Genomic DNA, 15,788 nt, shown 5'->3' with positions numbered 1-15,788 from the left:
CAAACAACTTTGAGTGTACAATTGCTTTTCTACTACGGGTTACTACAGGTTTTACCATACAACATATTAAAACAAAGTGCTGTATTGTTTCTGCTTCACCTGTGCCGTTCTACTGAGGGAAACGGGACATTTTGCTTCCCATTATATGAAAGGAATCCATTAATTCCAGTACACAGCATGGCATTCACACCTGCTGTGTGAAATAACAATATTTAAATCAATCATTTCACATGAATAAACACAAACCACAAACCACTTTGTTTCATAATAAAGTTTATTCTATATTACAAATAGTATTTTGTTCTTGACTGCAAAATAGGAATGCATTATATTTACATACACAGGTATACAATTAATTATAGCAAAGTTAGAGAAGCTGGCCTTTTCCCCCAGGTTTAGTTTCATCTCTTGATAGGATACTCTTTATCTCTCAGCAAATATGGTAATAGTAAAAGTATTTCTACTGTTTCTGTAACACCTGCTATAACACTGAGCTCTAGAAGGACCTATCTTTAGTTCCTACAAAACGTTGAAGGTGGAAGCTTTATCGAGTCCCTCGGCAACAAAGGGGTCCGTAGTCTCAGACGAGCTTTGTCGCCGGGGAACATGGGGGAAAATGGAAACACCGTATGTTACAACACCAGGGGGCAGATTCACTACGAGATTCTAGGACATTCATTCTCTTCACCAAATAAAAACAATGGACTGAGAGAGGAGGAAACTGTGGGTAGCTAGAGAATAGAATACATGGGTAATAGTGGGTCAATTTACAGTCTCTGAACCTAACAAGGGCCCCTAAACGTTGAGGCCCCTGCCAAGTTCAGTCTTATTTCCAAACTGTTTTACCTGGGATTTTCCATCAGACTGAATTAATAGAGTAGATTCCTTTCAGTTCTGTCTTATTGTTTATTTGATCACAAGCTTTGTGAACAGTTTGAACATGTTGGCAGTGTAGAACGTCGAGAGAACGCGCTGTTCATGAATGTACCCCCTCGAACCTGAATACCAACCACCGACAGAACTCACCCCTTTAGACAGTTCAGTTGAGGATGAATTAGATGTGGTTCATACATTAGACAGCGATGGTGTGACGGAAATAAAACACACTTTACAAAACACAATCAACTAAGTAAATCAGAAGCTTTCAGGGTCAGAGCTAGTGTGGTTATTGAAGCTTCCAGACACCTGTTTCTCTTTGATGAGTTCATCAAGAGACGTTTCATCGTTTGAAATTGTCCAAAGGAGAGTTTTTTTAAATAGTTAAAACCACCAGTATCTTTTCAGTAAGTTTGTGCAGAACACCTTTAGATGTAGCAGTAGAATCGAAGGACAGCAGATACTAACAGACAAGTGATTGACTTGAATGTATTGTACACCCCATAAGACCATAAGGATTCCAATAATGAGGCATGTTGTGCGATACATGGGTTTTGTATGAGCAAACTATTTGATTGAACCCCGAAAGCCCTCCTAATGCTAGTTCCCTAGGCACTGAGCTCTTCAGATCAAACAACTGTCAAAACAGAATCTAAAGAACACATCCACAACTATAGTAACAGGTGCTGCAATAAGACGCTTACAAGGTAGCTTTGCAGCCAGTCAGGCTTACAAAAATAAATGTTGTTTTTTTGAATGATAAAATAATAGAATCCAAAAGGTAAGGTTATAGGCTAGGGGAGATAGTTTCCGGATGAAAACACAGACAGACACTAGAGAAGCGATAGCAGCCAAGAAAAGAGCAAGGAGCTCACTGCAGAATTAGTCAACCAGACCCAAAACCTGAGGGTTCTGGAACTGACGAAGTCACTAACTAATGGAACATGTATATGGATGGGCGTTAGAGGACGATCTACTCTGGAAGGACTAAGCAAAAGGACTGAATGAATTCAAACTTAGTCATGAGTTATTGTTCTACATCAGTCCATGAGAATTCAAAATAACCATTTTGTTTGTGAACCGTTTAAACGTTTCCTAGTAGCAGTAGATAAATATATTTGATTGCAAGGCAGTTCCGTTTCATAACATCCAAATAGGTCAGCATGCAAGGGTATATAATATATTGGATTTTAAGGTACCACTTTATTCCTATTAGCGTCTAACACTTTCACAAGACATGGTAATGAGAGGTTTGCATGGGCTGAACGGGAGGTAAAGGTTCCACCTTCACGGTTACTTATAGTTTTAACATGAACAATACACTTTTTTCCCTCACATTTTTCTTCCAAGCAAAATAAAGAAAAGAACACATCCACATCATCATTTGCAAGGCTTATTTTCTCTATTTTCCTCTTTTTTTTGTTTTAAATTGAAGTTTTACATGCGCTTAAAAAGCCAATAAGGACCGAAGGTGGACCGAGGGCGGTCTCCACACATTCACATCACCACATGGGGCACGTTGTCAAGGCAAAAGAAAGGTCAGAGGTCTAAAGGAAAGGAGGGTTTCTCCATCTCTCTCTCTCTCTCCCATCCAGGTTATCACATTCCACAAGTCTGTTCATGTCCGTGTCCGGTCGTCTATGTGGCGTTGACTTGTTTTTCTCACTCTAGTTTCAGCTTTTTGAGGCTTGGAGAGGCTGCGGAGGACGACTACACTAACACACAACATGAGCGACCCAGAGCGCTCAGAGATTCCCGCATGGAAGCTGTCTCCACACTTGTGCAAAAAAACTGACGTGGAAAACCGGACAAAGAGGGAAGAAAAACGGTGTGCCAAACACGGAAGAAACCGGGACGGTGAGGAGGAGGGCGGGACTCGTCCGCGGCTCCCCCTTCGGCACACTGAGGTCAGAAAATCACACAAGGTTAAGTTGTTGTTGTGGGGTGGGTTTTTCTTTCACCAAATCCTTTTCCCGTGTCATTTCCTTTAAATACATTGTTTTTAAATAACTTTTTTTGTCTTTTTAAAATGTCAAGCTCCTTTGGTTTTTCGGCTGACCAGTTACGTCCATCAATTGATTCCCCCCGTCCCAAGTCTTTACAGAAGGTCTCTCTCTCTCAGCAGAGCAGATCCCATTTAAACAGTACCGCACCGTCTCTGTCATGTAGAAAGCATGGGCCCATGGTAAGACTGCTCTAGTGAAGCGTCCCTCTCCTCCTCTCAGTAGATGTCAGTCAGCTCCCCTAGTATTCAGACAGTGTGATCAGAGGGTGAATCAGGAGTAGAGTTCCCCTCAGAACAGGTCTTGGACAGCTGCCGTGTGTATCTGTTTGTGTGTGTGCTTTGATAGACCGGCGAGTGACCTCCATCTGTTAGCAGCACACACGGGACAGACTGACCGTTCCAGGTGTCAGAGCTGTCGGGTCACTGTGGTCAAGAGTTGGATGTGTGCTTCTCGTCACAGAGGAGGACCAGACAGACCTGGGTCTGTCCTCCACTAATTAGTCTTATAATAGTCAGGATAATTGAGCAGGTACCACACAAGCCAGAGATTCAGAAGATGAGGATAGTTTTATCTATAGAGGTACTTGGAGGGGTGGGTGGGTGGGAGCAGACTCCTGCCAATGCCACAAAGGGGAATCTGTCCTTCTCTGGATTTCAAAGTCAGTCAGGTTTTCAGAAAAAAAGGAAAATTCAAGAAGCACTAACTCTCCCCAGCCCCTATCGGAGTTTCTTCAAATACACCTCAAAGCTACATTGAGAAAACAATTCTGTAGTTTGCCTATTTCCCAATCTTAAGAAGTGTGAACCAGGCAAACCTTCCATTTTTGTCTTCCGAGGTGGTCATTTTGGTTTCCTCATTTATATAATACCACTTTGTTTTTCCACGTTTGATGTGATGTTGACTATTAACTACAATTAACTGGACTCTGTAGTAGTTTCATAGACTAATATCCTGTTCAGAAAGTCTGAACAAATTGACTCCCAACATTGTGGTGGCAAAAGACTTAGTCATCAGTGTTATTTTTAAAGGCAACATAAATAGAATGTTTGTTTCTCCCCCAACATTACAGTGTAAATGATGCCGATACGGCGAGCTGGCAAACAACCACCCCTCCATCAGACTCTTCTACGCAGCAAAGCTGGGATGAGGCCCTCCCATTGCATGGTGGGAAAAGCAGTCCCCAGCTCTGCCGACCCTCCAGTCAGTCTGTCAGCCAGTCTTCTCTGCACGTCCTATGAAGCTGAGCGGATGAGATGCCAAACACTTGTCAGGAAGAGGAGGAAGAGGAAGAGGAGGAAGAAAACAGGATAATATGTGTTGTCTTTGAAACGGAGAGGAGTTCTGATGCTGATGACGATGGTGAAGAGATAGATGGACAGGTCTTTGCTCAGGCACAGCTCGGTTTCTGACGGGTCTCCCAGTGCGCCCTGGGAAGTGCGGTCCTCAGCTCTCCAGGCTCATGAAGGCCACCACCTGCTCCAGCTTGAAGGAAAGTCTCTGTTTCCTGGCGGCGTCATCCTGCTCCAGCGCACAAACAATCTGACAGAGAGAGACACACACAGCCAGTCCCTGTGTTACTGTCAGCCCCACACACAGCCAGTCCCTGTGTTACTGTCAGCCCCACACACAGCCAGTCCCTGTGTTACTGTCAGCCCCACACACAGCCAGTCCCTGTGTTACTGTCAGCCTCACACACAGCCAGTCCCTGTGTTACTGTCAGCCCAACACACAGTCAGCCAGTCCCCCACACACAGCCAGTCCCTGTGTTACTGTCAGCCCCACACACAGCCAGTCCCTGTGTTACTGTCAGCCCCACACACAGCCAGTCCCTGTGTTACTGTCAGCCCACACACAGCCAGTCCCTGTGTTACTGTTAGCCCCAGCCAGTCCCTGTGTTACTGTCAGCCCCACACACAGCCAGTCCCTGTGTTACTGTCAGCCCCACACACAGCCAGTCCCTGTGTTACTGTCAGCCCCACACACAGCCAGTCCCTGTGTTACTGTCAGCCCCACACACAGCCAGTCCCTGTGTTACTGTCAGCCCCACACACAGCCAGTCCCTGTGTTACTGTCAGCCCCACACACAGCCAGTCCCTGTGTTACTGTCAGCCCCACACACAGCCAGTCCCTGTGTTACTGTCAGCCCACACACAGCCAGTCCCTGTGTTACTGTCAGCCCACACACAGCCAGTCCCTGTGTTACTGTCAGCCCACACAGCCAGTGTTACAGTCCCTCCCTGTGTTACTGTCAGCCCCACACACAGCCAGTCCCTGTGTTACTGTCAGCCCCACACACAGCCAGTCAGCCCACACACAGCCAGTGTGTTACTGCCCACACACAGCCAGTCCCTGTGTTACTGTCAGCCTCACACACAGCCAGTCCCTGTGTTACTGTCAGCCCACACACAGCCAGTCCCTGTGTTACTGTCAGCCACACACAGCCAGTCCCTGTGTTACTGTCAGCCCACACACAGCCAGTCCCTGTGTTACTGTCAGCCTCACACACAGCCAGTCCCTGTGTTACTGTCAGCCTCACACACAGCCAGTCCCTGTGTTACTGTCAGCCCACACACAGCCAGTCCCTGTGTTACTGTCAGCCCACACACAGCCAGTCCCTGTGTTACTGTCAGCCTCACACACAGCCAGTCCCTGTGTTACTGTCAGCGCCACACACAGCCAGTCCCTGTGTTACTGTCAGCCCCACACACAGCCAGTCCCTGTGTTATTGTCAGCCCCACACACAGCCAGTCCCTGTGTTACTGTCAGCCCCACACACAATCTGTCCCTGTGTTACTGTCAGCCTCACACACAGCCAGCCCCTGTGTTACTGTCAGCGCCACACACAGCCAGTCCCTGTGTTACTGTCAGCCCCACACACAGCCAGTCCCTGTGTTACTGTCAGCCCCACACACAATCTAACAGAGAGAGACACACACAGCCAGTCCCTGTGTTACTGTCAGCGCCACACACAGCCAGCGCCACACACAGCCAGTGTTACTGTCAGCCCCACACAGCCAGTCTTCGTGTTACTGTCAGCCTCACACACAGCCAGTCCCTGTGTTACTGTCAGCCTCACACACAGCCAGTCCCTGTGTTACTGTCAGCCTCACACACAGCCAGTCCCTGTGTTACTGTCAGCCTCACACACAGCCAGTCCCTGTGTTACTGTCAGCCTCACACACAGCCAGTCCCTGTGTTACTGTCAGCCTCACACACAGCCAGTCCCTGTGTTACTGTCAGCCTCACACACAGCCAGTCCCTGTGTTACTGTCAGCCTCACACACAGCCAGTCCCTGTGTTACTGTCAGCCTCACACACAGCCAGTCCCTGTGTTACTGTCAGCCTCACACACAGCCAGTCCCTGTGTTACTGTCAGCCTCACACACAGCCAGTCCCTGTGTTACTGTCAGCCTCACACACAGCCAGTCCCTGTGTTACTGTCAGCCTGCCAGTCCCTGTGTTACTGTCAGCCTCACACACAGCCAGTCCCTGTGTTACTGTCAGCCTCACACACAGCCAGTCCCTCTGTCACACACAGCCAGTCCCTGTGTTACTGTCAGCCTCACACACAGCCAGTCCCTGTGTTACTGTCAGCCTCACACACAGCCAGTCCCTGTGTTAGTCCCACACAGTGTTACTGTCAGCCCACACACAGCCAGTCCCTGTGTTACTGTCAGCCTCACACACAGCCAGTCCCTGTGTTACTGTCAGCCTCACACACAGCCAGTCCCTGTGTTACTGTCAGCCTCACACACAGCCAGTCCCTGTGTTACTGTCAGCCTCACAGCAGCCAGTCCCTGTGTTACTGTCAGCCTCACACAGCCAGTCCCTGCTGTCAGTCACACCCAGTCCCTGTGTTACTGTCAGCCCACACACAGCCAGTCCCTGTGTTACTGTCAGCCTACACACAGCCAGTCCCTGTGTTACTGTCAGCCCACACAGCCAGTCCCTGTGTTACTGTCAGCCCCACACACAGCCAGTCCCTGTGTTACTGTCAGCCTCTCACACAGCCAGTCCCTGTGTTACTGTCAGCGCCACACACAGCCAGTCCCTGTGTTACTGTCAGCCCCACACACAGCAGTGTTACTGTCAGCCTCACACACAGCCAGTCCCTGTGTTACTGTCAGCCCACACACAGCCAGTCCCTGCTGTCCCCACACAGCCAGTCCCTGGGTTACTGTCAGCCCCACACAAAGTGTGTTTTTGTCAGCCCACACACAGCCAGTCCCTGTGTTACTGTCAGCCTCACACACAGCCAGTCCCTGTGTTAGTCCCTCACACACAGTCCCTGTGTTACTGTCAGCCCCACACACAGCCAGTCCCTGTGTTACTCCCTGTCAGCCTCACACACAGTCACTGTCAGCCCCACACACAGCCAGTCCCTGTGTTACTGTCAGTTCCCTGTGTTACTGTCAGCCTCACACACAGCCAGTCCCTGTGTTACTGTCAGCATCACACACAGCCAGTCCCTGTGTTACTGTCAGCCTCACACACAGCCAGTCCCTGTGTTACTGTCAGCCCCACACACAGCCAGTCCCTGTGTTACTGTCAGCCCCACACACAGCCAGTCCCTGTGTTACTGTCAGCCTCACACCTCACAGCCAGTCCCTGTGTTACAGCCTCACACACAGCCAGTCCCTGTGTTACTTCAGCCTCACACACAGCCAGTCCCTGTGTTACTGTCAGCCTCCCCTGTGTTACACCAGCAGCCCTGTGTTAGTCAGCCTCACACACAGCCAGTCCCTGTGTTACTGTCAGCCCCACACAGCCAGTCCCTGTGTTACTGTCAACCTCACACACAGCCAGTCCCTGTGTTACTGTCAGCCCACACCCAGTCCCTGTGTTACTGTCAGCCTCACACACAGCCAGTCCCTGTGCCCCACACACAGCCAGTCCCTGTGTTACTGTCAGCCTCACACACAGCCAGTCCCTGTGTTACTGTCAGCCCCACACACAGCCAGTCCCTGTGTTACTGTCAGCCTCACACACAGCCAGTCCCTGTGTTACTGTCAGCCCCACACACAGCCAGTCCCTGTGTTGCTGTCAGCCCCACACACAGCCAGTCCCTGTGTTATCAGCCCTCACACACAGCCAGTCCCTGTGTTACTGTCAGCCCACACACAGCAGCCAGTCCCTTGTTACTGTCAGCACTCACACACAGCCAGTCCCTGTGTTACTGTCAGCCTCACAGCACAGCCAGTGGTTACCAGCCCCACACAGCCAGTTGTTACTGTCAGCCTCACACACAGCCAGTCCCTGTGTTACTGTCAGCCTCACACACAGCCAGTCCCTGTGTTACTGTCAGCCTCACACACAGCCAGTCCCTGTGTTACTGTCAGCCTCACACAGCCAGCCAGTCCCTGTGTTTACTGTCAGCTGCCAGTCCCTTAGTGTTACTGTCAGCCTCACACACAGCCAGTCCCTGTGTTACTGTCAGCCTCACACACAGCCAGTCCCTGTGTTACTGTCAGCCTCACACACAGCCAGTCCTGTGTCACACACAGCCAGTCCCCGTGTTACTCCCTGTGTTACTGTCAGCCTCACACACCAGTCCAGTCAGCCCCACACACAGTCCCTGTGTTACTGTCAGCCAGTCCCTGTGTTACTGTCAGCCTCACACAGCCAGTCCCTGTGTTACTGTCAGCCTCACACAGCCAGTCCCTGTGTTACTGTCAGCCTCACACACAGCCAGTCCCTGTGTTACTGTCAGCCTCACACACAGCCAGTCCCTGTGTTACTGTCAGCCTCACACACAGCCAGTCCCTGTGTTACTGTCAAAGACAGCCAGTCCCTGTGTTACTGTCAGCCTGCACACAGCCAGTCCCTGTGTTACAGCCACACACAGCCAGTCCCTGTGTTACTGTCAGCCCCACACACAGCCAGTCCCTGTGTTACTGTCAGCCTCACACACAGCCAGTCCCTGTGTTACTGTCAGCCTCACACAGCCAGTCCCTGTGTTACTGTCAGCCCACACACAGCCAGTCCCTGTGTTACTGTCAGCCTCACACACAGCCAGTCCCTGTGTTACTGTCAGCCTCACACACAGCCAGTCCCTGTGTTACTGTCAGCCCCACACACAGCCAGTCCCTGTGTTACTGTCAGTCCCTGTGTTACTGTCAGCCTGTGTGTTACTGTCAGCCTCACACACAGCCAGTCCCTGTGTTACTGTCAGCCCCACACACAGCCAGTCCCTGTGTTACTGTCAGCCTCACACACAGCCAGTCCCTGTGTTACTGTCAGCCTCACACACAGCCAGTCCCTGTGTTACTGTCAGCCTCACACACAGCCAGTCCCTGTGTTACTGTCAGCCTCACACACAGCCAGTCCCTGTGTTACTGTCAGCCCACACACAGCCAGTCCCTGTGTTACTGTCAGCCCCACACACAGCCAGTCCCTGTGTTACTGTCAGCCTCACACACAGCCAGTCCCTGTGTTACTGTCACTGTCCCTGTGTTACTGTGCCAGTCCCTGTGTTACTGTCAGCCCCACACACAGCCAGTCCCTGTGTTATGTCAGTCAACAGCCAGTCAGTGTTACTGTCAGCCCCACAGCCAGTCCCTGTGTTACTGCAGCCCCACACACAGCCATTCCCTGTGTTACTGTCAGCCCAGCCAGTCCCTGTGTTAAGCACACACAGCCAGTCCCTGTGTTACTGTCAGCCCACACACAGCCAGTCCCTGTGTTACTGTCAGCCCACACACACCAGTCTTGGGTTACTGTCAGCCCCACACAGCCAGCCATGTTACTGTCAGCTTGTTACTGTCAGCCCCACACACAGCCAGTCCCTGTGTTACTGTCAGCCCACACACAGCCAGTCCCTGTGTTACTGTCAGCCTCACACACAGCCAGTCCCTGTGTTACTGTCAGCGCCACACACAGCCAGTCCCTGTGTTACTGTCAGCCCCACACACAGCCAGTCCCTGTGTTATTGTCAGCCCCACACACAGCCAGTCCCTGTGTTACTGTCAGCCCCACACACAATCTGACAGAGAGAGACACACACAGCCAGTCCCTGTGTTACTGTCAGCCTCACACACAGCCAGCCCCTGTGTTACTGTCAGCGCCACACACAGCCAGTCCCTGTGTTACTGTCAGCCCCACACACAGCCAGTCCCTGTGTTACTGTCAGCCCCACACACAATCTAACAGAGAGAGACACACACAGCCAGTCCCTGTGTTACTGTCAGCCCTGTGTTACTGTCAGCCTCAACAGCCACACCCTGTGTTACAGCCAGTCGTGTACTGTCAGCCCACACAGCCAGTCCCTGCAGTGTTACTGTCAGCCCCACACAGCCAGTCCCTTCTGTGTTCCCTGTGTTACTGTCAGCCTCACACAGCAGCCAGTCCCACACACACAGCCAGTCCCTGTGTTACTGTCAGCCCACACACAGCCAGTCCCTGTGTTACTGTCACACACAGCCTCCCTGTGTTACACACAGCCAGTCCCTGTGTTACTGTCAGCCTCACACAGCCAGTCCCTGTGTTACTGTCAGCCTCACACACAGCCAGTCCCTGTGTTACTGTCAGCCTCTGTGTTACACACAGCCAGCCAGTCCCTTGTTACTGTCAGCCTCACACAGCCAGTCCCTGTGCATTTGTCCCTGTGTTATACACACAGCCAGTCCCTGTGTTACTCAGCCTCACACACAGCCAGTCCCTGTGTTACTGTCAGCCTCACACACAGTCCCTGTGTTACTGTCAGCCCCACACAGCCAGTGTCAGCCAGTCCCTGTGTTACTGTCAGCCTCACACAGGCCAGTCCCTGTGTTACTGTCAGCCTCACACACAGCCAGTCCCTTTTACTGTCAGCCTCACACACAGCCAGTCCCTGTGTTACTGTCAGCCTCACACACAGCCAGTCCCTGTGTTACTGTCAGCCTCACACACAGCCAGTCCCTGTGTTACTGTCAGCCTCACACACAGCCAGTCCCTGTGTTACTGTCAGCCTCACACACAGCCAGTCCCTGTGTTACTTCAGCCTCACACACAGCCAGTCCCTGTGTTACTCAGCCTCACACACAGCCAGTCCCTGTGTTACTGTCAGCCTCCAGTCCCTGTGTTGACTGTCAGCCTCACACACAGCCAGTCCCTGTGTTACTGTCAGCCTACACAGCCAGTCCCTGTGTTACTGTCAGCCTCACACACAGCCAGTCCCTGTGTTACTGTCAGCCTCACACACAGCCAGTCCCTGTGTTACTGTCAGCCTCACACACCAACTGACAATGTAAGAGTAATGGAACATACAAGAAATGTTGCTTCTGTATGACAGTGTTACTGGAACCTTTCCTCTGGGACCCCTTGACGTCTCACAATTTACTTGTATTTACAAAAAAAACGTAATTTAACTAGGCATTCTTCAACGACAGAAAGGCTTGATGATCTAAGCTGAGAAGTGTGTTCTCTCTGTAGTAGAACAAAGACATGGCTGGGAGTCCTCCAGGAGAGGTTGGAAAACCGCTGATATACGCCGTCTGGGTTGCTTGTAAATGTATTTCACATACATCTTCCAGATCGATTGAACCTGCATGTCATCTACAATACATTTCAACTTCAAACCCAACTGTGTAACACTGGCTGTCCTAAATGGAACACTGCTACCTGTCTTGAATAAAGTGTGATTTTTGTCCACGGTGTGTTGCCGTACCTCCTCTGTGTATTTGCCCACGTAGGAGTAGATCTCACTGAGGGAGCTCATGCTGTTGAACTCGTTAATGTGCATCCGGGACTGCTCTGCCAGGTACGCATTCATGTCCTGGTCACTGATGGCTGGCATCTTACTGATGTCTGAGTAGTACCTGTGGAGGTAACACACACAGCAGAACGTATTAGTGAACTGTGTGATCACTACATTAAATACATACACCCCAAAATGCTTTATTCTTGGATTTAAATGTCACGTGTTGTTTCAGGGTTGTTTCAGGACTGAGATGTTTTAGCCTTTAGAATCGTGTATGGAACCTTTATTTAACCAGGCAAGTCAGTTAAGAACAAATTCTTATTTACAAAGACGGCCTACCCCGGTCAAACCCTAACAACACTGGGCCAACTGTGCACCGCCCTATGTGACTCCCAGTTGTGGCTGGTTGTGATACAGCCTGGAATTGAACCAGGGTCTGTAGTGACACCTCTAGCACTGAAATGAAGTGCCTTAGACCGCTGCGCCATTCGGGAGCCTAGAATAGGAATCATGTTAGAGACAGTTGTCTCGTCCCCAATCACTTTTCACAGTCTGAGCAGCCCTGACTCTCTATAGACATTTACATTTTTCTAATTTATCAGACGCTCTTATCCAAAGCAATTAGGGTTAAGTGCCTTGCTCAAGGGTACATTGGTATATTTTGCACATTGGCTAAGGGTTTCGAACCTTTTGGCCCAATGCTCTTAACCCTTAGGCTACCTGCCGCCCTCGTATAAATGGCCTAAAAGCTGCAAAGGCACTTAGCAGTGTATGTGAACCCCCCCTCTCTCTCTCTCACACACACACAGACTGTGTCTCCAGGAAGCTCTCAGCTGCGTCAGGGTAAAGAGGGCTGGAAAGGAGAAGTCATTAGCCAGTGTCAACAGCAGCTGAGGCTCTCTGTCAACTCCTTCATTAAAGATGGTCATTACCTGTTTCATTCCGGTGCCACAACTGCTCCTGGACACCACACATTTAGTCTGATAAGTGTGTGGTGTGGTGTGGTGTGTGGTGTGGTGTAATGTGGTATGGTGTGGTGTGTGGAGTGGTGTAGTATGGTGTGTGGTGTAGTGTGGTATGTGGTGTGGTATGTTGTGTGGTGTGGTGTGTGGTGTGGTATGGTGTGTGCTGTGGTGTGGTGTAGTGTGGTATGGCGTGTGGTGTGGTGTGGTGTGGTGTAGTGTGGTGTGGTGTGTGAAAACCGAGGCTATTAAGCTAACAGAGCAGGTTATGCGACAGGTGGGCATTGCAGGTTATTTATTGTAAGGAAGGTCACAGGAAGGTCACACCCACTCACACACACCTCGGCCACCTGCGCAGGGCAGGAGGGCAATTGGAGGAAGTGAGTCGTGAGGTTTGAGAGGGGAAAGGAAATTGGAGGGATTTCTGTCTCCAGGTAAAACAGCAGGTCCACCTGACATCTCTGGTTCTAGGTGACGACGTGGGGCCTAATTCCAAATCGTCTCCTTTCTTAGACACTTGATCTAAACATACTGGAAATCACACCTAGAGCAGGGGTCAGCAGCCCACGGGCCAGAACTGGCCTACAAGGGATTTTTTTGCCAGCCCGCAAGAGATTCATTTTGGAATTCAGCAATAAAATAAAAAAATATTGTGTTCCTGCGAATAAAAAAATATACGTATGTGATCATGTCTCAACTTAACCAAGGCATGAAATTATTGTTATTTTCCAATATATATCATTATTTGTTGGCTTAGTTGTAGTCAATTTGCAGTGTAGAAATGATTATAATTATGTTCCGGTCACCCCACCATCCGCTCCGACAAAAATGGTCCTGCAGCTGAATCTAGTTGCCGACCCCTTGGCCACACGGTCCACTTGGAATTGAACATTTAGTATTTGTTATGTGTTATCAGGCTAGGAGAATTGAACATTTGGTATTTATATGTTATCAGGCTAGGAGAATTGAACATTTGGTATTTATATGATATCAGGCTAGGAGAATTGAACATTTGGTATTTATATGTTATCAGGCTAGGATAATTGAACATTTGGTAGTTATGTGATATCAGGCTAGGATAATTGAACATTTGGTATTTATATGTTATCAGGCTAGGATAATTGAACATTTGGTAGTTATGTGATATCAGGCTAGGAGAATTGAACATTTGGTATTTATATGTTATCAGGCTAGGAGAATTGAACATTTGGTATTTATATGTTATCAGGCTAGGAGAATTGAACATTTGGTATTTATATGTTATCAGGCTAGGATAATTGAACATTTGGTAGTTATGTGATATCAGGCTAGGAGAATTGAACATTTGGTATTTATATGTTATCAGGCTAGGAGAATTGGGTCCTGCTATGCTTGATGTTGACATCCAATGAAAGGTAGAATCAGGATGGTAACAAGAGTACGTTTGTTTTTTTGCAGATGGATGCAAAATTAACAGCAGCTAACAGGCTCCTTCTGTTCAGAGGTATACCCCCCAGAGGGCTGTGCATGTAAGTATGCCATTTCCCCTGTACAGTCCATGTGTTAAGGGGTTTTCACTTTGATTTCCCATTGTAATCTTCTATCCGAGCAGAGGATCAAATGAACTGCATATATGACAGGTCTGATGAACTCGTCATTGTCTGGGGACAATTAAATCCCACCTCAAATACCACTCCAACTGAATGGAATGAATATAAAGTCTGTCTGTAGTTGGAGGCTCTGGGGGAACATGCATGTCCAACCCTGCAAACCACTCCAACCATCAAATTGTGCCAATGCGACATAAATCAACAAGACCCCAACACAACTTAGATCCTGTAAGATGTCAGCTTTCATTAAAGTGCTGAGTTAGTGAGATACAGTTGTAGGAACTCATGTACCGGCCGAGACCCACAGGATTTGTTCCTTGTGTTAAATCATATCAGATTGCTTTTCTGTGGATGTCATACAGTAATAACATGTTAAGGTAGATTCTTCCCAGAGGGGCACAGCTCCACTACAAGACCAGAGGCAAACTGCCTGATCCCCAAACGTACCATGACCAAGCTATAGGCTTCCATTATGGTGCTCCTACCCCTCTCCCTGGTACGGCTCTACAATAACCGCTAACCTCCACAGCGCTTATGAAGATGTAGAACGGAGGATAAATCACAGGAAGACATGTGCCTGAGTATTCCTCTCACTCCACCTTCTCTCTTTAGTTTAACTCTGCAGTCTGTCTCTTTCAAGTGTTTTTCACGGTGTGACTGAAGTGTCGGGCTGGATTGGAAGCAGAGTTGAAGACCGGTGGATGTGTGTGTTACAGATTGTGTGTGTGTGTGTGTGGGGGGGGGGGGGTTGAAGATGGGGAAGGAAGAGAGAGAGTGGGAAGAAAGAGTGAAGCAATAGTGGGGAGAGAGGGGGAAGGGAGTGTGGGGAGAGAGGGGGAAGGGAGTGGAGAGAGAGGGAGAGGGGAGTTGGGAGAGAGGGGGAAGGGAGTGGGGAGAGAGTGGGGAGAGAGTTGGGAGGGGAGTTGGGAGAGAGGAGGGGAAGGGGGGAGTTGGGAGAGAGGAGGGGGAGTTGGGAGAGAGGGGGAAGGGAGTTGGAGAGAGAGGGGAGTTGGGAGAGGGGGGAGTTGGGAGAGAGGGGGAAGGGAGTGGGGAGAGAGTGGGGAGAGAGGGGGAGGGGAGTGGAGAGAGAGGGAGAGGGGAGTTGGGAGAGAGGGGGAAGGGAGTTGGGAGAGAGTTGGGAGAGAGGGGGAGGGTAGTTGGGAGAGAGGAGGAAGGGAGTTGGGAGAGAGGAGGAAGGTGTGGGGAGAGACTTGAGCTTGTCTCAGGTATTGGACTCGATGACAGTTGCTATCCATTATAGAGCTGCGATTGGTTGGCCAAAATTCATGGACAGTGCTTTGCGAAGGGTCAATTGTATATAGATGGGCAAATTAGCCTAGTGGTTAGAGCGTTGGACTAGTAACCGAAAGGTTGCAAGTTCAAATCCCCGAGCTGACAAGGTACAAAATCTGTCGTTCTGCCCCTGAACAGGCAGTTAACCCACTGTTCCTAGGCCGTCATTGAAAATAAGAATTTGTTCTTAACTGACTTGCCTAGTTAAATAAAGGTAAAAAAAAAATAAAAAAAAATTGTGTGAATATGCTGATGGTCTCAATGCACATCACAACCTTCAGGTAGGCTTTGCCAATCAACAAGACTGTGAGGTCTAATTTGCCTATCCTGATTGTGAGATGTAAGCACTGCAGGGTTTATACACACTATTTTGAGATTTAATTTG

General features: G+C 49.4%; 1 protein-coding gene across 1 annotated transcript in view; it reads right to left on the bottom strand.

Moving 5' to 3' along the window:
• Positions 1 to 253: 253 nt before the first annotated feature.
• Positions 254 to 15,788, bottom strand: part of LOC118382586 (plexin-A4) — a gene marked incomplete at its 5' end in the record, with an annotated part of 146,250 nt that continues 130,715 nt past the window's right edge. Inside the window, 2 exons of the mRNA XM_052515457.1 lie at positions 254 to 4,421; positions 11,527 to 11,677. Of these exons, the coding sequence (XP_052371417.1) occupies positions 4,326 to 4,421; positions 11,527 to 11,677 (247 nt within the window). The remainder of the gene's footprint in view (positions 4,422 to 11,526; positions 11,678 to 15,788) is intronic.

Source organism: Oncorhynchus keta, unplaced genomic scaffold (genome assembly GCF_023373465.1).
Source record: "Oncorhynchus keta strain PuntledgeMale-10-30-2019 unplaced genomic scaffold, Oket_V2 Un_scaffold_25965_pilon_pilon, whole genome shotgun sequence".
In the NCBI taxonomy this organism is placed as follows: domain Eukaryota; kingdom Metazoa; phylum Chordata; class Actinopteri; order Salmoniformes; family Salmonidae; genus Oncorhynchus; species Oncorhynchus keta.
Note: the sequence above shows the minus strand (reverse complement) of the source record. Positions and strands in the feature narration are given on the sequence as shown.